The sequence below is a fragment of the Oreochromis aureus genome, linkage group 20, assembly GCF_013358895.1.
Source record: "Oreochromis aureus strain Israel breed Guangdong linkage group 20, ZZ_aureus, whole genome shotgun sequence".
Lineage (NCBI taxonomy): Eukaryota > Metazoa > Chordata > Actinopteri > Cichliformes > Cichlidae > Oreochromis > Oreochromis aureus.
Window position 1 is genome coordinate 18926445 of NC_052961.1, and position 23733 is coordinate 18950177.

Below are 23733 nucleotides of genomic sequence, written 5' to 3' on the forward strand. Positions count from 1 at the left end.
CCTATGGAATCGCTTTATTGCCCTGTTATGTTTTGTTTGCAGATGCCCTCAGCTGATTTTGCATCTCAGCGCGTTAAGTTTCATTTCTCCGGCCTGACTGAGTCTCTGGGTGTGCCTGCTTTCGCTCTCCGAGCGTGACTTTTTCAGTACTGCTGCTCTTTTTCAGTACGCAGCAGAGAGCGTAGAGGGACTCCGCCCATGCGGGCGGTCAAGGAATAGAAAGCTAAAGCCCAGTCTTAGGGTACTTTATGAAATAAACACAAGCTGTGCGTTGATGCGTTACATCCGCATTTAGAAGATCGGCACGGACGATTTAGGATATATTCTGATAATATCAACTATTGATCATGGTTAATATGAAGTTATCTATTCGCTGCCAAATTGGACTCGAATTCTTCGAGTTTTTGAAGGAGTCTAATCGAGCGTCCATCACAGACAGGATTCAGCTGAGAGACATTTACAACAATGAGTTCAGGATGAGGTGGGTTCTTGATCACTGTTATTTCACACTCTTGTTTCATAAAAGTATCCATAACCTAAAACTGCAGTAAAAGTTGAAGTACTGAATCGACTTCTTGAAGTAAAAGCCAAAAAGTACAGGCTCTGAAACGTACTTAAAGTAAGAAAGTAAAAAAGTAGGTCCTTGAAGGAATTCTACCACCTATTTTTGTGCAAAGGTAACTGAACCTTGTGCCAAATTAATATAAGACTGAAATCAATCTGTTATGTAGGATAACAGCAAAACAAATAATATATATATATTTATATATATTTTTTCTGATGTCTACATTGTGGAGGGTGACTTTGCCTTCACACCTTAACAGAAAAATGAGTACAATCAGAGGTTAAAGTGGAATTTGGCCGGTATGGAAACCCTAAGATCAGTTGTAGTCGTTTAGTGGGGAAAAGAATGATAACTCACAATTTTATAATTTCTAATGTGAGCTCCACTAGTATAGCTGATCGGCTGACCTGCTGCTCTTTGTGGATTTACAGAAATGAATTGAACAAGATGCAGCAGATGTTTCACAACCTATCTTGGCTTTTTTCCATTTCCTAAACAAACAGCAGTGGTATAAATTTTACAGGTCATACACAGATGTGATTGAAAATGACGACATTACCCTTAATCTTTAAATCTGTAGTTTATCAGAAATCACTGAGTAGTCCTTACCTTTACATATAACCCCTCTTTTTCCTTTTGTCTCCTATCTGTCTTACAATTTTCTCCATCTCTGACTAAAGCTAGCATTCTCTCCCTGAAAAAGCAGCAGTACAGCAGGTGGACTTTTCGCTAGCAGCACACTGTGCGGCAGACTGCGCACAGTTTGTGTTCTTGCTGATGTTTGTTGAGTTAATAGAAATGTTGCATTTGATATTTTCTGCCACTTGAAAAGTGAACTTACTTTGTTACTTGCCACCAATGAATATAATGATATTCTTTTGTAAACACTTTAGGAATCCAGAGGCCAAAGATCCAAACTTTGGCTCAGTCCTGTATGCCCTGAAAGTGTCCAACAAAATAACAAGACGAAGAGACGTTATTCGCTTCAACTCCAAGGTATTCACTACTGATATTTCATTAACTGTTATACCAGAATCTCTAACGGTACATGTATTTCTTAACAATTACTGATTTCAATTATTGATTTTTTTTTTTTTTTTACCATAAAACTTACATTTTCACATTTTATTTAAGCACATCACTCAGTCTTGTAGTTGAGATAACAAGGCATGTCTGATATTTTTTGAATCTCTCAGTGATACAACTTCAAGTGATGCAGTGAAACATTTGAATTTAAAATCAGTTAATCATACAGGTAAATAATGTTTATCTGAGGAAACAAAAAAAAAATACTGCAGGCTGATTATAGCCCAATGAAATGAATTTTAGCATTTAGTCATTGTTGGGTGAAGTCCAGATGGCAGCTTGTGGATTGAGGTAGGTGTGGTGCTGGTGTTGAGTTGGTGATCACATGCCACACTGATGTTCCCTTACAGTCAGTGCTACAGTATAAAGAGGAACAGGGCTTTATTTGGAATGTCTATTCCTAAATTTTTTACTTTAAGCATCAGGATACAGCTTCCAGTAATCCACTGACATTATGCAAATGTTTTTACAGTGACTGTGAGGCATGTATACCGCTTAGGCATCAGCAAAGAGTTCATTGTTAGCTGTTACTTCCTATTTTACAGTGCACAATAGTGAACATATTTTTATTTGGTTTTCAAGGTTTTAAGTTTTCAACATTTGACAATAAAATGAATAAATGAAACAAATTTTTCCAAATTGTGATATTTTTACAGATATAATACAGGTCATTGATAGTAGTAGTAGTAGTTTCTCTGACACTGTTTATCATTTTGGTAATTTCCTTCTGTGACTTTTCCAGAATAACTTTTGTATTTTAATATAACCGTACCGATAAAACAGTTATCCGCCCTTCCATTTTCATACCTGAGGATACCACAGAGTTAAATCTGGGCTACGCAGGTTTATTTTATTTTATGTAAAAAGGCAAACTTCTTGGTTATCACAGTGGAGGTCAAAGAGTAAAGCTATTCTCAACCTGTTATATGTTGATATATACGAGTGTTCATACCTTATCCCATATCTTATCCCATATCCCTCCCCCTTGCTTGGCTCTTGCTTGCTCACAAGGGGTCGTCTGATTGTTGGTGTTTTCTGTGTATTATTGTAGTGTCTTTAACTTACAATATAAAGTTACTTGAGGCAACTGTTGTTGTGATTTGGCACTATATATATATATAAATAGAAATAAATTCCAATACCTTGTCCAGCATTTTGAGCACTTTTTAGCTGTTTTCGTGCCTTTGGAAGGATTTTATCAGGAGGATAGCACTAAAACCATCTAAGAGGCGATCATGAACTTCACACGCGTGCACTACAGTTGAAATCAAAGTGATGATTTATTTGGAGGGAGTGTGCTTTGAGCCATGAGTACTTAATAAAGGTTATCCCAGCACAAAGGTAGAGCTGCAATCTCTTCTTTCAGCAACATAAATGTTACATCAGAGAAATTTATTGAAATGGACCTTTGAAATTGGTATTGTGAGTTTGGTAAATCATGATGTGCCATACCATCTATTGTACACCTCATGTATTCTAACTTTAGTGTTAGAGGAGGTGCAAGTGGAAGCAAAGTTCATATTTACAGTAAACATTCTTACTCTAGTTTGCCATTGACAGAGGGCAACTGTTTCAGTTTGTTTTCAGCATGTTAAACTCACCTAATAGTAAAAAGCCAGACAGGTTCTAAAAGACATTAAGGTCTTGTTACTGTCTAAACAAAACAGGTTCAGCTTCTTCTTCTTCTTCTTTTGTATTTGTTAATAGGAGGATCATTAATTGTGTTATTAATGGTTAAAATAAAATAGCTTTTTATTTTTTTATAGGACAACATTTTATAGGACTTAATATTCTTAAACTGTCCACAGGAATCAGTTTAAAATTAAGCCTTTTGAAGTCAAAGCGAGTTAAGGAGTTCACGTAAGGACAGGATGCTGTCACTTCCTCAAAAATACATCCTGTGGTCTGAAGAAAATACTTCAGAGTTTCTTAAGACAACGCTCATTCTCTTTCTTGGTTGCAACTTTATAAGCTCAGATAAATAAAGCCAGAAACGTGACAGTGATTTTTCGTTTTTTAAATCCAAAGATAAAACTGACATGAAGTGATGATCCACACAGGTCAAAGCTCTTTACGTGGACCAGTGGCAGTGGCAGAGAGACCGTAAACCGACGCCTGCTCAGAATGGAGCAGCCAGTCCGGGGATGGGACAGCCAGCAACCTCTGCAGATGAGGCAGAGACAGGAGTAAGATACCGGAGGAAAATGGCCAGTCTCCTGATGCACAAACTCAAGTCAGAGAGGTAACCTGGCAGACTCCTGTTTTGTTTACTCTTCTGTGAACCATTTTTCTAATAAGTTATGCTTTGTGCTTTATGTCTACTAAATGTTAATAGGACATACAGACATTTTGTTCTGCTCCTTTCTGCACAATAAAACACACAGTTTGAACATGCTTTTTATTTTTAAGGCAAACCATTAGGAATGTTTTTTGTTTAATGAGTAAATGAAATGTGAAAGTACTCTGGAAGAACATGGGAAAACATAACTCATGTGCTGTGGCAAATGTCAAACAGGCCAGGCATGTATGCACAACATGGAGGTGCAAGTGTGGCTACTTCCAGTCCATTAACCTCTGTCACTGCACTCACACAGAGCATCCGCCTCTGCTGCCTGTATTATTTCTGCATGCAGCTAGAAAAGAAAGGCATACTTGAAAGAAGTGGCCTGAACCCCCTTCAGTAATACAGTGAATCAATGCCTCTGATCTTCTCCCACCTACAGAACCCATTTCATTTCTGACAAAAATGGGATCAGCATCACATCCGAACGTTCGTTTGAGAATGGAAAACTTCACTTACATGTGGAAGAGACGTTTGAGGTATTTAAGCCATCAGATTGCAATGTTCCCCGATATACATGTGCTTAAAAACAAACAAAGAAAAAAACTTTACAAAATGATGTGTTTTGCCAACAGAGTGAGATAACCCTGCATGTGAAAAACACTGGAACAGAAACTGTATATTTCACCTACTACACACCGCTACACTGGCTCAAGTGCTTGTCACTGGTTGACGAGCAGAAAGTGACCAAACAGAACCCCCTGTCACTAAAACCAGGTGACGCGAGCATCACAAATAAGCTAGCTCATTTGACTCACCGATTACAGGTAGAATTTGACCATTAACGCACTCAACATCCGGTTTTCAGGTGACAGCTATAAAATCCAGGCTTTCTTCCACTTCAGCTTTGTTGGTTTCTATCCAGCTACACTCGCCTTTGAATTCAAACCAGACCTGCAGCCATCCTCTGCTGCATTTTACATTGTGCGCGTTATTGAGGCTGAGTGTGTAACTTCCTTGGGACTGGAGCTAGCACCTACAGCCCCCTACAAACCTCGCTCCATCCCCGCCTGGACTCCTGAGGTCAATTGCACGATTGTGGATGGGCTGCTACCTGAAGGGTACGACGCTTTACTCAGCTGTTAAATGTACACTGTAAATGTACAAAAATACATTTTCTGTGTCTTTTATAATATTACACCTTTTCTTTTTTTGTCTCCTTAAGGCTGTCAGTAATGCGTCTAAAATATGTGGTTGAGCTAAAAGACTATCGAGTACCATCACACATACGTAACCTCCCTACATCATTGAAGTACTCATCGTTCAATGCTACAAGGTAAGAAAGAGCCTTGAGATTATGGTAAATATTAAATGGTAGTTTGCCTCGCTCATGTTTATTTTCCATTCGTTTTTTTTATTTGTTTTTATGAGGTTAGTGTTTTAAAAAAAAATTTTTTTGTTTTTTGGGGTTTTTTTTTTTTGCCTGTCCCGTTTGGCTCTTTTGCCATCAGAATTATTGTCTAAAGGCGAAGAAAGATGCCCAACGGATTTACTTTACCAAATGGACCATCCCAGCCTTGTCGTAATGGTCTATTTGATTCACCTTTTATTGTTTATTTTCACTTGTTAAATATGGGATAGACTTGACTGGGGAAAAGAAAGGGGAGAAAGAAAGGGAAAGAAAAACAGCGGGGAAGAGGGACGGGGATAAAGGGCAAAAATCAAAAACCAACAAAATAAGCAGACAAAAAAAAGTGTTTTAAAAATTGCAGTGTCATCAGTTTGTTGTCAGTGTCTTCTGATTTCAATAATCTGGTGACATCTATTATGATGTTTTAACAATGATCTCTTTTGAGACAATAGGACAAAAACACAGATTAACTAGAGGGACAGTGGAAGAAAGTAGAGAAAGCAGACAGCAAGGCCTGGCATTTTAAAGAATGTCATCTGCGCCAAAACTAATGTAGTCTTATTTTTTTGAACACCTCTATACTAAAGCAGTTTTACACAAATTTTCTGTGTGTAAACATATGTGAATGTCCTTCCCAGCTGGATGGGATGTTAGTTGGTCTTCCACATTGTACCAGTGTGGGAATGGTGCTTTTACCACTAGAAAGTGGGCATGATGTCTAGTTTGCCCTGCATATCCAGTATTTCCAGTAGTCATCTCATTCTCCTGAGATTGTCTAAAATTTGTGTGTAATATGGCTCAATATTCACAAAATTCAAGCTTGGTAGTTTTTTTGTAATCTTGGTGACAAACGGCAAAGATCAGCAATTAAGAAATTGACCTGATCTACTGAGACCCTCGAATCTCAACTCAGCTTCTGTGATATGGTTTGCAGTATATAATGTCAACTATTTTTCATGTGGTGTGTCTCAAAGGGCCATGCTGGAGAGTCCCTTGAACTGGGAGAACTACACAGAGAGGTTCCATGTGCTGCTGTACCTGGAGGAGCTTCAGATGGAGGTGGACATCAAGAGATACAACATCCCCAACGCTGACAGAGAACATGCTACCATGACTAAAGACAAAATGAACAAGAAGCTTCTTGTTCTGGAGGTAAATGTATCAGATATGTTAGATATATGATTCTGATCACATTTAGTTGTTACCATTAGTTCAATTATAAAAATGTATAAGACCAACTAAAAGCAAAATTTCAACTAACTACTATATGTAATATGGTAAGAAAGCCAGTTGTTAGTGAGCATATAACTGAAGGTTTCATTTTAAAGCATATTGGTGGCTCTGGTTTCATAGTCTACCAATATGAACAGAGAAGAGTTATAAAAATTAACACTGAAAAATACCCCTCAGTTATGAAGGTCATTCCTTTAAATCCATATCAAACTCATACAAAACATACTACATATCTAAATATGGACATTCTTCACTGACCCATTCATATGTGAAGCTCGTGTTTGGTGTCGGTTCCTAAAAATTATAAGGACCTCTGCACAACCTTGATTGCTTGTGGCGACACATTCAGTTCATGTTTGTGTCATCACAATTGTCCTTGTGACAGATAGCTCTTGTCCCTTTTCCCAGGTGCCTGGTGTGGCTGAGAACCGTCCCTCTGTGCTCCGAGGAGACAAGCTGCTGGTGTATCCTGTTGGAGAACCAGGGGTCAAGTACTGTGGCTACGTCCACAGTGTGCAGCTGGACAGTGTTAGACTGGGTTTCAGCTCCCAGTAAGATGATGACTGTTTAGTATTATAAAAGTACAAATCAAGGGAGATTAATATATTTCAAGATAAAGTGATATTTGTGGTGTCTTAGGTTTTGTGAATTTCTTTACAGGTTGCTTAGCCGCTTCTTAGACGGCATGAAGTTCAGTGTTGAGTTCACTATAAACCGCCTGACTCTGCGTCTCCAGCACAGAGCGGCAGAACTGGCTTCTTCACATAGACTGGGAAGCGTGTTGTTTCCTACTGAACCCGACATGTCCTTTCAACCAAAGGACCTTCCCAAGCTCAGGTTAGAAACTCTAGTGGACTGATCACATACTTTTTTATACACAGTGCATGTGTTATCCTTTTTCTCTACATGTAAATAAATAATGGATGATCATCAGTGCTGCACTAATCAGCTGAGGCTGAAATTTTGGTTCTCTGTATACACTTAAAATGTATAAATCATCCTAAAATGTCAGGAGTGATTCAGGCATGTGATTCAGCTCTAAAATTATTCCTTTTTTTCCATTTATTTTTCCATCAACAGGCTGTTTGATAGGCAGCTGGAGAAAAATCCAGAGCAATATCAGGCAGTACAACACATTGTAGCTGGCTCATCCAAACCTGCCCCCTACCTGGTTTTTGGTCCACCTGGAACAGGTACTGGGTCCCAAAAATCGCTACCCCTTGTTTTTGAGCTGCTATACCAGGAATTTATCATAAGTCTGAAAATGCAACTCAGCTGATGCCATTTTTATGTTTCCTGTTCTATTCAGGAAAAACTGTGACTGTAGTGGAGGCCATCAAGCAGATATGGAGGACACAGGCTAACAGCTGCATTCTGGCATGCGCTCCGTCCAACAGTGCCGCTGATCTGCTTTGCAAGAGGATTCTGGAGCATGTGGACAAGCGTGAAGTGTACCGCATGTATGCCAGTAGCCGGGACCCAACACTTGTTCCTGATGAACTAATGGTCAGTGGGGGGAGTTCATTTATTTGAAATGATAAAGACATTCAGTCATTTAATGAAAATTATTTGTTTTTCTTTTTTAATGGAGCATGCAGTTTATCAAGAAACTAACTCTGCTTTACCTTTCATTCACCTGTGATATTAAAGCACACTTTCATTCAGTAGTTTACATTTAAGTATCTACATTATATGTGAAATGCACTTCATGACTGTAACGTTCATGCATGACACACTGAATGAGGACTCACTCACTCATTTCTTAACCACAGTGTTGATGTGCTTTCTAGTGCTTGATGCTATTTTATTAAGTCTCACTGAGGTTTATGATACGATGGCACTTTACAGGAATGCTCTAACCTGGTTGGGGAGTGTTACATTTTCCCTGCTAAAGAAGAGCTGATGAAGTATAAGGTCATGGTCACCACCCTGTTAACTGCCGGAAGGTAGTGAATGACTCACACTGCAGTCATATCTGCATGACACTGTCTATAACATTAACACAACATTAAACATGACAGATGAACGTGACAAATATGAGTTTGTGCCATGTAAACATTTGTTGATCTGTGCAGATTGGTCTCAGGTGACATTCCAGAAGGACATTTCACTCATGTGTTTGTGGACGAGGCTGGACACGCCGTGGAGACTGAGTGTATAGTCCCATTGGCAGGTATAAACAACAAAGAGTTTTCCATTCTAAAGCTGTACTAAATTTGTTTCATATGATGGTTGATTTTTGTTATTTTCTGGTACCAAAGGGTTGCTCGATGCAACGGCTGGTCAGGTTGTTCTGGCTGGAGACCCCAAGCAGCTTGGCCCCATTCTTAGATCTCCTTATGCTCTGAAATACGGCATGGGTAAGTACAGACGTGAGAACACTTATGTTGCCTTGCGCACAAATCCACTGTAATACGGAGAAATAAGGCTACATAGTATTTTTCATCCTCCCACAGTCCAAGGACATGCATGTCATTGGGGATTCTGAATTGGCTGCAAGGTGCTGAGAAAGAGTATTGCAGATGTGACATGTTTTTTTGAGTGTGTTGATGGAGAAGTACAGAAAAGGTCAGAAGATGTTGCACTGTGTCTTTGTGGATCTAAAGAAAGCAGATGATAGAGTGCCACCAAAGGAGCTGTGGTACTGCATGAAGAAGTCAAGAGTGGCAGAGAAATATGTGAGAGTGGTGCATGAGGACAGCGAGACAGTGGTGAGGTGTGGAGTAATGGGTGTGGGATTACATCAGGGATTGGCTCTGATCTCCTTCTTGCTTGCTGAGCTTGAGATATTAAAATTTTCTTTGAGAGTGACCAGAATAAACAAGATTACAAATGAGTACATCAGAGGGACAGCTTAGGTTGAGCAGTTTGGAGACAGAGTTAAAGAGACAAGGCTGAGATGGTTTGGACATGTGCAGAGGAGGGGAAAGTAGATATACTGGACAAATGTGGACTGACAGCCAAAAAGAAAAGAGGAAGGTCACAAAGAAGATTCATGGATGTAGTGAGATGGAGGCAGATGAGCTGCTGTGGCGACCCCTGAAGGGAGCAGCTGAAAGAAGAAGAAGAATTGGTTGCAGATGTGGATGGTTTTCTGTTTCTCTGTGTGAGTCTTGTGGCGGACTGGTGACCTGTTAAGGGTGTACTCTGCATTTTGCCCTGTGACACCTTGGATAGCCTCCAGCCCCCCCAATGGCCCTGGCTTGGACACGTGGTTAAAAAAACATTGATGAATGAATGGATGGATACTGCCCTGAACTGTTTTCTTGTGTGTGTAGTAAACTGACATTTGATTTTAAAAACTCTCTGTGCTGTCTACAGGAGTGTCCCTCTTGGAGCGGCTGATGAATAACTTCTCTATGTACCAGAAGAACGCTGGTGGTGTGTTCAGCAACTGTTTTGTCACCAAGCTGCTGCGGAACTACAGGTGTGCGAGAAGAGAGAGTCTAAGGATGCTCGGTGATAAAAACTTGATTTGCTTGATTTGCAACAATGTGCATTTCTTCTTTCAGGTCTCATCCTGCCATTCTCAAAATTCCCAATGAGCTTTTCTATGACGGGGAGCTGCAGGCTTGTGCAGATGAGTACGCGCGAAACTTCTACTGCGACTGGGAAGAACTACCAAAAAAGGTAATGATTCTTCTTTTAACAAGTGTGTACTGTGCAGTGTATGTACAAAGAATTCATTTACACATCCAGTCTTCTTCTACTGCTTTTGGAAATCAAAGCAACAAAACCAATTCAAAATTTATGTCTTTCAGAACTTCCCAGTGATCTTCCATGGGGTGACTGGCATTGACAAACGTGAGGCCAGCAGTCCTTCTTTCTTCAATGTAGCTGAAGTGGAGGTGCTGATTGGCTATGTGCGGAAACTGCTGCAGGCACAAGGCAAGAAGGGTATGGCCAAGATTGCACCCCGAGACATAGGCATCATCGCCCCCTACAGGAAGCAGGTGTGATTAAATTTCTTTACTAACTAAATGTAGTGGTTATAAACCTTTGCTATAACTACAAATGAACACACGTGGAGAGCACAAGATGCAGATTTAAAGGTGTGGTTAGTGGTTATGTTTTTCTTTGTGTCACACAGGTGCAGAAAATCCGCAGAGCACTGGAAAAAATTGGTCTGGAAAAAGAATTTCAATTTATGAGGATGGAAAACCTTAAGGTAACTAAATGTTGGACAGTAAAAGACTACAAAACACAGAGTAGTAAGTGTGTCAGAAATGTATATTCATGTGTGTGTGTGTCAGGTTGGTTCGGTGGAGGAGTTCCAGGGCCAGGAGAGGAGAGTCATCTTGGTGTCTACAGTTCGAAGCAGCCCCAATTACACAGAGATAGACAAGGATTTCAACCTGGGCTTTGTCAAAAATGAGAAGGTAAACAACGCAGACCCATACACAGACACACAAAATGAAGAGCCTGCAGTTACAAATTATTGTGACATGTTCTTTTGTTGTCCAGAGATTTAATGTGGCTGTGACTCGAGCTAAAGCCCTGCTGATTGTGGTGGGAAACCCCAGAATTTTGGAAACAGATTCCACCTGGGCCCGGCACGTGACACTCCTACTTCTGCTTTCAGCAAACGTTAAATTTTAAACTCAGCTTTAAATTTGAACGAGTGATCTGCGCTGACTTTCTTGTTCACTCTTTCCCTGTTCGCCTGCAGCTTCATCCAGTACTGCAGAGATGAAGGAGGTTACACTGGCATCATTCGGGCAGAGGAAGATGAAGATGTGGTAGCTCGACTTCAAGCACTTTACATCTCAATTGAGCCCACAGGTAGTAAACATAGGCTAATTACAATAATTGTGCCATTGACCAAAAACATATGAAACTGAGGGTAATCTTTTTCATAAATACCTTCCTCATGTGAACATGTTAAAATTCTCCACCTTGAATTTTGCTTTTCTCACCAGTTGAGACTGCAGAGAGTGTCATTCAGCAGCAGCTGGACCCTGAGTGGAGGAATGACATGTGAGCCAAAGGAGAGCCCCAAAAAGTGTTCAGAGGAATTTATTTCAGCACCAAGCACTATCAAACTTTCCTAAATGAACACTTTCCTATATCAAATGTCCAAAACTAGATAGAATAACCAAAGTATATTTTACTAGATAATCTCAACCAAAGACAATGATAGACATAACTGCAGTGTGTTTAGAGCAACTATTTTGTCTCAGGGAACTGCGCCACTAACACCAGCACTTCAAAACTTGTCACAATTACATGGTGACAATAAATCTTAAGACTGAAGAGTTCCTCGAGCAGCTCAGAAGTGCACTTTTCTAGCACTAGAACAGATGAAGCAGTCTACTCTGTGCATAGGCTCGAATATGCTTTAAAATGTGCACTTTATATACAAGGATTCTATTCTTCTTTGTCATCTGATCAAAGCAGCTGATCGTCAATAGAATCCAAAAGGAGCGGTTAGGGACCACGCCTGACTTTGCGAAGGAGCAAAATTACTTGAATTTACAGTTTTAAATCAATCTGTGCTCAAGTCTTAACTGGTTGTTAAATAACTGAAATGCACATGTAGTGTTGCCTGCCCATGTATGAGAATTTCAATGCATTTTTTAAATTACGATTACTAAACACGGAAATTTTGTTCATGTTTTTAAGCAAATTATTTAATAAAATAAATCTAAGATGACAACACATGAGGTCACTTTAATGTTCAAACCTACCAATTTTTTTTTTTTTTTTTTTTTTTTTAAGTCTGAGGTCTCTTTAATTCTCATTTTAAATATTATACCAAGGGATGCCAAAAATTTAAATGCTGATTTACTTATAGAATAGAAGTCAGTTGTAATAAATAAGAGTAAAACGTTATTGAAATGTAAATGTATTAAAACCATCTCCAAAACCAAACCAAAGTAGTATTTCAAAAATACTTTATTAACATGTTTGTCATGTTTCAGACATTCAAAACATCCCACTCCTGTTTGTAAAGCAGCTTCAATCAACATTTTCTCAAATTTTGTTGTGACATTTAAGACAGAGCCACTGGCCAGATATTAGCCTACGCCCACTCCAAGTGGAAGAACATCTTGCTTTTGTTATTGTGGCAAGATGAATATTTGTAAGATGTAATACACAAACAATTTGATCTGGGCTCTTCCTGGGCAAGAGTGAATACAGCCTTTGGCCTATACTTCTTTATTTTGGCTCTGAAGGACAGACACACGCTTAAACTGGCGTTTCATTCCCCATTATGTTTTTTTTATTCCAATTCTGTTTTACAGTTTTGTCACATTGGTGTAAAATCTCTTCAGCTTTACGGTTTTAGCTTAGGGCCAAAAGACATCACTGTTATTCTTAATCACCACCTTTGTCTACACTGTTTGGAAACATTTCTATCATCTTTAGGGGCTACTCAAGAGACACTGCTTTTTTTGCCTGTTCACAACTCAAAGAATGTCCATACAGTGACTAAGGGCTCCTGTACACCACGCAGTGATGTTTGAGCTGCTAATCTAGTTGTCAGCTACCTTTACACACACTAGGCTGATGTTATATAATATTAATATGGCTGTATATTGTGTGCATTCATCCGCAGTGAGTCCAGTACACAGTAATGTGAGATGACTGTATACTGGACCTCAAACAGTACAGGCAGGATGCAGGGCTCATCAGGGGGAAAGCTGTAGTGACGTCTGCCAGAGCCGGTGTGAGCACGACTGCGCATATTGTGTCCAAGACAATAGACCACTGTCTGCAGTGCCAGTTTAAGCCATCGCCATGGAGAGAGACAGAGACCAAGGTGCAGTCCAAAGCCTCTCCATACAGTCACTCCTGCATTACTTTATGTAGGTTTCAGTGGATTAATGACGTGTGAACAGGCTCTAAATTTAGTCCTTTGTGTCAGAAGGGAAAGCTGTGGAAAACAGCACTCTGCTGACACAGCACTTGGTGAAATAGAACTTTTGGGGTCTAAAATAAATTGTCTGACAAAAAAAGATTATGAATCACGACTGAAGCTGATGTATAAAAGGAGACTAAGTGGTACACACAGGTTGAAGAGAAGCAGAGGAAAACAGCAAAAGTAAAGCTGTGTGCAGCTCATAGCTGTGAGAGAAAGTCCACAAAACCCTTCTCTGTAAACAAACATAACACAGTGGCCAATGCATGACATTTATAAAGTATATGCACATAAATACAAACATACATTCATATGTATAAAAGTAAAGTAAGCGGGTTGGTCCTTCAAACAAGCTTGTGTTCTGGTAGAGAAAAAACAGGAAAGAAGCAATAACTAGGTGTGAGCTGCAGAGGAGGCTGCTTTAAAAAAAAAAAGGGAAAAAAAAGGCTGATTTGTTTTGCTTTTAAACAGGTGTGTCAGTCTTTCATATTTGCCAGTGGCATATCTGCGTCTGTGAAGTCCATGGAAGCCATTGATTTAAGGTTTCTCTAGGTTTGCTCTGTGTGTCGGGGAGGGGGTAGTCCTCCCTCAGGTGCTGAGTGGCCAACACACTCTGGCTGTTCACAGAATCTGGCAGCCACCCCTCTTCTTACGCTTGCGCACCTGCAGTGCCGCTCTGGTCGCCATCTCAAACACGTCCCGCACTCCGTCCTTGGTCTTGGCTGAACACTCCAGGTAGCCAAAGGCACTGATGCGGTTGGCCATGTCTCTGCCCTCTTCAGGCTTTACTGGTTCCTGGGTATCATATATAGAAAGCCAGTTAAAATTTCAGTGGTTGTGCATGGACATTTATCTACTGAGTATGTTTCCTTTAACACCCCCCCAAAAAAAACCCCCAAACCCCAAAATACAAGACCTGTTTCATCTTGGCCAGCTCTCTGCGTGTGTGTTCATCATTCCTAAGGTCCTTCTTGTTGCCCACGAGGATGATTGGGACATTGGGACAAAAGTGCTTCACTTCAGGTGTCCATTTCTCAGGAATGTTCTCTAAAAGAAGAAAGACAAATTCCATATATAAAAATCAGAGCATTAGTTTTGTACCAGACCTTTTCCCTCCTATAAAGGACAGTCACTAGTTTCCCTTGTGACTGTGCACAAAAAAAAAAAAAATGCCAAGCGGTCACTGACAGCTAGAGTCACATACACAGTCTACAAAACAAGCAATTTTTCTCTGAACAGAGATTACATTTTGTGCTAGAGTAGGAATATCGTAAAGCATGGATGAGAAAATCAAAGACTGGCTGTAATGCTAAGTTACAACCCTTATTTTCACTCTTCTAAAAGACATTTATAGTACTTCATGACTTTTGTTTTCTCTGTGGCCATGGCAATGTTAAAGGACTGACAACACAACAAAAATAAACACAAGCATCCCACACTACCGGTAGTTCCACATATTTAACCAAGCCCAGAGACAGTGACGCTCTGCTAAGCTTTGCTTAACACCTAAGGACTATAAAAGAAGTACCCTGCTGAGATTTTGAGGAGATGCTGAGGTGGTAGAGGAAACTGCATTTAAAGGCTGCGCCCAAAACCTCGCTGAAGAAATATATCCAAGTTTCCTGCATTTCATCCATAGTAACTGCATGTTCCTGATGCGCTGTGAACCCTCTCCAGTCCGTGCATACCCTTGTCCATGTCTACCATAGCAATCAAAGTTACAAAGGTCTTCTGATGGCCAGACTTCATTCCTCAATTCATTGGAAGAACGATTGTAATCTTGTGTGTGCGTACATACTAATACATCGTAATGCAGTTCAACCAGTCAAGTTATGACTTTTCCATGACAGTGGAAGATGGAATTTCAACAGCAGGTTACGATACCAATAAAATATGTGGGAAAACCCTTTGTAAGAAAACTTAGCACCATGAACAGATAAAATCTGGAACATTTCCCTGCCAGGTGACCTTTGTTGTAAACTAATCTTACAAAAAATAATACAACACTGTCTCAGGAACTTTGAGACTTTGCTTGTTGATTTCAGAAAAACATCTTAACTGGGGCACAGCAATGAACTAAAACACACTTTCACCGCCGCCTTACCTAAACTGTCGGGACTGTCTATGGAGAAACACATGAGGATTACGTCTGTGTCAGGGTAGGAGAGAGGCCTCAATCTGTCATAGTCTTCCTGACCTGCTGTATCCCACAATGCCAACTCCACCTGAGAGAGAGGAAGACAAAGAACAAAACATATGAAGCAAGCAGCTCCAACACAGAGCATACACTTGCTAGCATTAAAATACAAAAACAGAGTATAGACAACAAAAGAAATCCCATTGGACAGAGGGAGGAAAATAACTGAGAACAACTCATTCCTCCACTACCGGGCCTAACTAGCAAGTCTGCAGAGGTGTAGGTGGTTCCCAGAGGATCTCAGCTGTTAATCAAGCTGTTAGAAGTCCCTCAGTGCCTCGCTTGCTCCAGATAAAAGAAAACCCTTGCAAAAATCATTTGCGAGAGGTCAGCATGAGCTGTAGCTCTAGTTACAATGCAACCACAAGGAACTACACAGGAATGTTTAGTACACAGTAGCCTAGAAATGTCACTTCATGAGGAAATTATGTTTTTTTTAAAGTAAAAACTAAACTGTCTGAGGACTAAACTGCATTCTTTATGCATTTTATCCTTCTGCTGATTTAATTTGCAGTATTTTTACTACTAATCACAGCTGGAGTACATCTTGATTGTACTCCAGAGTCTCAACAATTCTTCTGGGGTTTTCTTACGTCTCACATGTTTCTTGTTGGCTCACAAGCTTCTTAACAAGATTGCCCAGACACAGCACTTATAGTCTACCACAGGAAGGGTATTTTCAATATTTAATGAGATATAACACGTAACCTGTTGTAAAATAAGCTATTTCAAACCAGGAAGAACCTCAGTCAGCTGCCTTTTGCTTCTTTTACCAGTAGATGTCTCTTAGGAGTCAGGTTCCCAAGAGAAATCTTTTTTTCTTAGTAACATTAACCATAACGTAATATAAGGTGTAAGTCAAACAGTGTTATAAAATATTTCCGGCATCAAATAAAGTTGTTACATTTTAAATTCTTTGTGCCACAGCTGAGAGATGTCCATTACATTCAACCTATTGAAGTAAAAACCGGCTGATCCCCAATTTTACACCACAGGAAAAAGGAACAGGAAACGGGACATTAGTCATGATGTATTAGGAGAGAGGTCCCGACCTTGCACAGGAAGGTGGCACTGATCCATTTCCTGTTGCTAGCTGGAGATCTGCGGCTTTATAACAATGAAATAGCACAAATATTCTCTCAGAGCAGGCACTTATTGCCATCAATCTTGATGGGATGTGGTCCACAATCAACAGGGTCAAAGACTGTCACATAAACCTGCCTGTTCCAAGAAATAGCTCAAATTTGCTCTTAGTTTCTGCACTTGTGTAAAAGAGGAACACTGCACTCATACTCCACAACAAGTAAAATGAACACCATTTAAAATATTATATAAGCAAAAGTACTTAAGTAGTAAGAGTAGGAGTAATACCTGTAATATAAAATGTCTCCTATTAATATTATCAATACATACACACCAGTGTAGTCAGTCTTTGCTTCTTTATTAGAAAAGTATATCCTTATACTTTCATTTTCTTCATTTAATAACTGAAAGTTCACAGAGAACATTAGTACTCAAACCACAGGATAAACAAACTGCAAACTGTTTTGGACTCTTATTTGTCCTACTTTTCAGAAATAACCTAACTACTGTTTAAATGGCACCATACGAGAAGCTTGGAGGGGAAATACTAAAAACTAACAAATGTCTTAAACAGTGACAAGGAGCTCAAATAGATGCTGATGTTTTGTAAGAATCACAAGCCAAATGGCTGAGAGCCACTGATTACAAAAAAAAAGAAAAAAAAAGAAGCTTTTATTACCTTTCCAAACAAAAAATAAATGTCAAATGGAAACTCTAACCTCTTTTTAAGTGAAGTTATTACAAATACACAAATGTCAAACTATTACTTCTATTTCAGTACTTTAAATTATTGATAGTCTTCAAACCAAAAACGGATATTTCAAATACGACGTACCTGTTTGGTATCAACTTCAATGTCAGCGATGTAGTTCTCAAACACAGTAGGGACGTAGACCTCTGGGAACTGGTCCTTACTGAAGACAATAAGCAGGCACGTTTTCCCACACGCACCATCCCCAACTATCACCAGTTTCTTTCTGATTGCAGCCATCTATAAAACACAACACAGTTTGATTAGTAAACAAGTTTGTGATGATTAGTGAACTGGGGAGAATCAAGTGCTTTCAAACAGGGGAGGGAAGTGAAAAACAGAGAAAGAAATGAAAAAGACCAATTTCTGTTTTAGAGCTACAGCCTCTTTTCTGGGCTGAGAGGGAAGGGATGAGGACAAGAGCCACAGACTTGGGAATTCTGTCTCACAAAATCACCAAACACAAAAGTAAAGGAGAACAGATGTGCAGGGATGTGATTTCAGATGGATTTATATAAAGAGTTGTAAAGAGTACAGTACAGTACAAAATACTGACGCCAGTTTGCCTGCATCGCCTGTGGTCTACACGCTGCTGTACACTCATGACCTCTGTGCAACAATCACATTTATAATGATCTTTAACATGTCACTTCTACATCCCTGTGGCCAAGTGATATACAGCTCTTACTGGTTTGGTCTGACACCTCTATACTGCACACATTTCTCTTCTCATCTCTTCTCTCGTATCCCTGAAAGGTATATATATTTGAGTGAAATGTGGCTAGTCAGAGACCGAGAGAGAGAGACAGAGAGCGAAAGCGATGGCCACACACACAAACACATACACACACACAGATCAATAGCCATCTCCCACGGGCTGACAATAATGGAGGGAAGGCAGCCGGAGATGAGACAACGTACTGGCTGCCTGGCAGCAGCTTCAGCTTCCACCAGCCTCAAACTACCTGGACCAAGATTAGGATCAAAACCTCTGCAATCACTCAATCTCACACACTCACTCGCTCACACAGTCACACACACTATTTAAGTAATAACTGATGAAAGATGTAGTAGTATGTCCCAGTTATTTAAAGTAGTCACTTGAGATGATGAACCAGTAAAGAACTATCACCAGATCTCCTGATTGTTTCTGTTTTATGACCTGCAACACTATTTTTTTGTATTTTTTTTGCTGGTAAAAAATGAATGAATTCTACTTGCTCGACACCAAATATAATTTATAGTACCTGGTGAACACAGTCGGGTGTTTAGCTGTAAAGAGTCAGACATTTCCCTCAGGAGGCCAAACTAACACAAGAGAATGACCTTTGGACTTGGTGGAAGTTATGTTAAATAACTGTTTTGCTACTTAAAAGGTGATAATATTTCTGGGCTTGTTTCCGTCACTCCCAAATGACCAAACAAGGGATAAGGCACACACAAGTAGAAATGAAAACCCGTGGTGATTAATAAGCAGAAATACACCTGAGAATGCAAGAAGTCTGAACACACGTTTAAGCACTCATTAGCCTCTTTCAGACAGAAATGGTGGTCTGTGTGGCCAGGAAGACCCCTCTTTATGTTGCCTTTGCTCATTCATACCAAACCAAACAAAAACAGCATAATGCCACTACAGTGCGTGCTTTCACATGGCATGCCAGCATCCCAGTATCAAAGGCATGACGCCCAAGTCTTTTCAGAAACAGGTCTGGTCACTTGGCAGCCATCTTGAAACGCTTCTGGGTTTTAAAAGCTTAACGACAAGTGTGTGTGTGTGTGTGTGTGTGTGTGTGTGTGTGTGTGTGTGTGTGTGTGTGGGAGTGTTAATTAATACTCTGCTGATTATGTCTGCAAATAACTTTCCGTGGAAGTTTTTTACTTTTACCGCGATCTTCCTGTTGCAGGATGTTTCCACAGACTTAAATGCCACACCTCTCATTATCTTCCACATGAGTGCCACCAGGAAAAAGGCCAGTGACTCATCATTACTAATCAAAAGACCTATCAAAAACTCCTATCATTGAAAATAGAATAATAAACATAAAAAAGTTATTTCCTTAAAAATGGTCTGTGGGTGGACCGCCATGTCATTGTGGACTCTAAACCTTCATAAAAGCTGAAGCTAATATTTTCTAATAGCTTCTGAAAGCCTACCTAAAATGAACCACTGACCCTGAAAGAGCCTTCATTTTAGTCCTCCATCATGTTGTGGGCCTCAGTCAATCACCTCCCCTCGTGGCAATAACAGCTACTAATTTTTACCACGAGAATAAAAAGACGATTGTTCTGTTTTCTTTTTTCTCCTACACATTAAATCAGGACAGTGTGTTGTCAGTTTGTCTCTTGAGAGAGCCACCTGTTCTCTCTGATAGCAGGCTGCTGCTCCCCCATACATCATACTGTCACTGCCAGAGGGAAGACACACAAACTCATCCAGAAACACATGCACACGTGACTTGGAGCTACAGCGCAGCCCCAGAAAGCTTCAGAAAATGGGGCTAGTCCTGCAGATTTTGTGCTGTGATAAAATAATGCGGCATATTGATGATCGTGGCACTCAGAGCAGGCTCCCCACTGTGACAGTGGCAGCAAATGGTGCTTAGTGGGGATAATGGCCCCTTTACTTTGCATTAATGTGTCTGTGTGTGCATACTGTGCCAGGACAAGGACAGGAGCAGGCACTACAAGGGCTTGTTCCCTAAATAAGAGTTACATATCGGGTGTGTTCCATTACCCTTAGATTGTGGATAGAAACAATTCACTTAAAACCCTCATACAATATTCATACCATACACTGTTATAAAATATTCACACATATAACATCTGCATTTTTTTCTCATGTATTATGCAAGATCAAAAGCAAATCAATGAACTAATACAACAGTAAGTAAATACTAATAACCAGATTGACCACAAGGGGAGTCTTCTCAGAGATAAGTAGTGAACTGAGGCTTCTTTCAGGAGGTAAGACAAGGAACTTTGATCAATTCATCACACCCTAAAAAGTTATTTATGTCATCCTTACGTATTTATATAAGCGCCAAGCATTGCCGCTGCTATTATCAATCATCTTTCTCGTTTATCTTTCAGATTCTTTTAAGTGACTTCCTGGTAAGACACAACATGAGAGCAACTGATGCAGGAGAGGAAGAAGTGAAGATTGTGGGACTTCACCAGTTTTGTTATTTACCATCATTCTTCCTCATTGAGTTTCTTCCACTGGGTCATTTTCAATAAGCTTTACTGGAAACGGAGCAAACACAACCAGTAACGCCTCGTATGCTTCCTGAGGTCACAAAGCACTTTCCATTTTTGTATTACAGTAGTTAACACTGTCCAAGGCCTCTCCCTGCTCCTGTATGGGTTCCTCCCATAGTTATGCATGTTAGGTTAATTGGTGTACTGCTTGTAGCTTTGAAAGTACACGTGGCTGCATTTAAAACACTTAAAAAACTACAATGATATAAAACAACAACATTAACCTCATAAAAAGCAATTGCAAGAAATATCACCCTCAATCGCCTACAGTTTTATTGTAACACTCCATGTTATGCCTTGTTCAAAAATCAGTAAGTGTGCCTTGGATGTGTCACATTTACAAGAATGGGATCCATGTGATGTTACAGTGGCCTTGCACCTCAAACAGAAACATCAACTGTTAAGCTTTGGGTCCAAGTAAACTTTACTGCCATATTTGAGAAAATTCCACTCAAGGCGCTCTTCATACATCACATTTACAAAAAATGTGACCAATGTATGTCGAAATGCACTTGTAGCAAGCTCTGTGTGGTACTAAGATCACTGCTGAACAAGCTAAACAGAGCCAAAGGCCAAGCTGAAGAAGAATGACAACATATCCTGAGTGATGAGCCATAGTGCACATGCAGCGACTGCCTAAGCACACGAGCCTCAAACGGGTCATATCAACGTGCGTGTTCACACGTGTCTTAGGATGAATGAGCCCGTCTTGCATAATATTTGCCTTGTGTGGAGTAGCAAAGGACAAAGTTCTCATTTCCCACACATGCAGCACAGATGCCGCTTCCTCCCTCATTTCTCCTCGCTGGCAGGTTGTGACTCATATCTGCAGGGGTAACACATTAGCCAGTCTTGTTCACTTCAGGTGGTGGGGGCAAAAAAACAAAAAAAACCAAAAATTGTCCGGAAACACCAGGAGAAGGACTAAGACTAAAAAGATAAATACATAAAAAAAAAAAAACATCTTCCTCTTCTTGAAGTATGGACTGACCTTTAATCACAAACTCAAGGCACTCAAACAACCCTACACATAGTACCCCATTTGATTTACTGTCATGTACAGCAGAGGAGGGTGATTTAATGTTTTTATACTATTTTATTTGGCTCACGATCTCAATTATTTAATGAACTGCATAAATCTCATCAGTAAATCTATTACAACAATTTCCAAACTTTCCCACTCCAAATCAACAAAGCTAAATTATTTGTTGTGAAACAGTAAGGACAACACTAAATATAATGCAATGCAAAGTTGTAAGTTATTGAACTGATGGCAGCCAAAAAAATAACAAAGCAAACAAGTATTCTGAAAGACGGATGCAGCAGTGATATTTCTGATCACAGCTTTCAGTGTGAAAGCAAAAACCGTTTTAGAAGAAATTCAATTTAGCTCATCATCCTTCACCAAAAGATCGTAATCATCTTCTGACCAGCTCACCCCAAACCTTTAAACATCATGAAGGTCTCTACAGCTTCTCTTCCAATAAAACCTACCAGGCTTGGTTCAATGTCACTGTTTTGGGGGTTTTCCATTTGGTGGTAGTACCTGGGACCAGGTACTTTTTGTTTTTAGTACCTACTTGGCCAGGGTTCCAAGCGAGCTGAAAATGAGACATCAACAGACCGCATGCCACCGATTGGCCACTCCTTCACAAGATTCAAACCTGCCATTTTTGGAACCAGGCAAACACACAAACCAACACTGTGCTTCAATGATGAGGTGCAGACGTTTACCATGGGTTAGCAGACGGTATGCCATCACCTCGATGTCATCCATTGTTTGTTTTGTGTTGTATACAAATGACGTCACAGGATTTTTTGGGCCACGCTATTATAATGACTCCACACACATTGATGTGGTGCTCAACTACAATGGAAACGGACAGAGTACAGTAGAGTACAGCCGAGTAGGTGCAAGTGGAAAAGAGGCATAGATGGCACAGTAGATTTCAATTTCCTTCTCTTGATGTCTCGAGCGTGGCAGCTGCTGTGTAACACCCCGCTGTGCTCTGTTGAAAAGCACAGCGCTGAGAGTGGGTGAAGCAACTGTGAAGCTGCATTTTGATTTTTGTTAACAGGCAGCTGTTTTGCGTAATTGGTACTGCGGAGTTCAGCACCATCAGAGCTGATATGGGTTAAAAAAAAGCTTTTGTTTCCAGAAGAACTATTTGAACATTAATATTTTATTCTTACCACAACAAACATTTCTGTGTTCTACAAAACACAGTACAAAAATCATCATAAACCACTTTAATGTCCATATAATGCTCATCACCTGTGTATATTATGCAGCTTCTGATTCATTTGAGCAGATTCATTCACTCTGCCAATGCAGCCAGGGTGCCAAAAAAAATAACGTAGGGCTTTAACTTTACTAGATAATGATTAGGGCTGGATGGCATTTTTCTAACAATGGATTTTTGAAAAAGTAAAGTCTAAGACAATATCATTTATATTGACATAGACTGATGCTGTTACATAAAGGTTTCTTTTGTAAAACTGCGGCAGTGTTTGCATCTCTACTTCAATAAACTCTTCGACTTATGCACCCCACCCCCACTCTCCATCCTCGTCATCTGCTGGGCATCTCTAGAGGAGATGCCCAGCGTGGGCGCAACAAAAAAATTATATCTCCAAGTTTGAAGATGTATGTCAACTTAATGATACAACAGCAAGTTCGTATAGACAACATACTGAGGAAAAAGTCACCCAGAGACAGCAATTCTGCTTCTTATAAGTGTTATATTTCAGGCTTAGTTAGGTCTGAAGTTTAGAGATGTGGGCTGCACATTTTAAGCTATACCGCAGTTAGCTTGACAGTTAAACTTTTTAACATAAAATATATCAATCACATATTAATGTGTCACCAACACCTCAAGCAGAGGACGTGAGGAATGCACACGTTTACCTCCCCTGCAGAAACATGCCACAGGCATCATCATGCCTTATACATTCCTGTTAGTCATGTCACCTGCCGGATGTCTTCCAAAATACTAGCTCACAACT

At 40.0% G+C, this 23733-nt stretch overlaps 2 protein-coding genes and 1 long non-coding RNA gene across 5 annotated transcripts in view; 1 reads left to right on the forward strand and 2 right to left on the reverse strand.

Annotated features, from left to right (window-relative positions):
• The window catches only part of LOC120435413, a 28947-nt gene extending 27495 nt beyond the window's left edge, over window positions 1-1452 (reverse strand). Inside the window, exon 1 of the long non-coding RNA XR_005609711.1 lies at window positions 1175-1452. This is a non-coding gene — a long non-coding RNA (uncharacterized LOC120435413). The remainder of the gene's footprint in view (window positions 1-1174) is intronic.
• Window positions 1-13871, forward strand: LOC116330787 (putative helicase mov-10-B.2). The gene is made up of 23 exons (XM_031753226.2): window positions 1-481; window positions 1459-1561; window positions 3712-3893; window positions 4375-4471; window positions 4568-4709; window positions 4801-5053; window positions 5158-5268; window positions 6318-6495; window positions 6985-7127; window positions 7237-7413; window positions 7657-7769; window positions 7886-8082; window positions 8425-8522; window positions 8652-8749; window positions 8838-8936; window positions 9898-10003; window positions 10089-10206; window positions 10338-10529; window positions 10667-10744; window positions 10830-10955; window positions 11041-11129; window positions 11246-11358; window positions 11496-13871. Exons 1-23 carry the CDS (start codon window positions 348-350, stop codon window positions 11555-11557), a joined length of 3009 nt encoding a protein of 1002 aa, XP_031609086.2. The 5' UTR covers window positions 1-347; the 3' UTR covers window positions 11558-13871.
• LOC116330813 (rho-related GTP-binding protein RhoA-D) overlaps window positions 12454-23733 on the reverse strand; it is a 19843-nt gene continuing 8563 nt past the window's right edge. For all 3 annotated transcript variants that reach the window (XM_031753259.2, XM_031753257.2, XM_031753258.2), the window contains 4 exons: window positions 17554-17709; window positions 15543-15663; window positions 14355-14485; window positions 12454-14233 (listed from right to left, as the gene is read on the reverse strand). In XM_031753259.2, the coding sequence (XP_031609119.1) occupies window positions 14060-14233; window positions 14355-14485; window positions 15543-15663; window positions 17554-17709 (582 nt within the window). In that variant the 3' untranslated portion in view covers window positions 12454-14059. The remainder of the gene's footprint in view (window positions 14234-14354; window positions 14486-15542; window positions 15664-17553; window positions 17710-23733) is intronic.

Bases quoted from the DNA above. Each gene is read 5' to 3' on its own strand.
- LOC116330787 (XM_031753226.2), top strand. From the start codon at position 348: ATGGTTAATATGAAGTTATCTATTCGCTGCCAAATTGGACTCGAATTC. The intron at 7,128-7,236 runs GTAAGATGATGA...ATTTCTTTACAG, and splicing joins AGACTGGGTTTCAGCTCCCA to GTTGCTTAGCCGCTTCTTAG. The intron at 10,207-10,337 runs GTAATGATTCTT...TATGTCTTTCAG, and splicing joins GGGAAGAACTACCAAAAAAG to AACTTCCCAGTGATCTTCCA.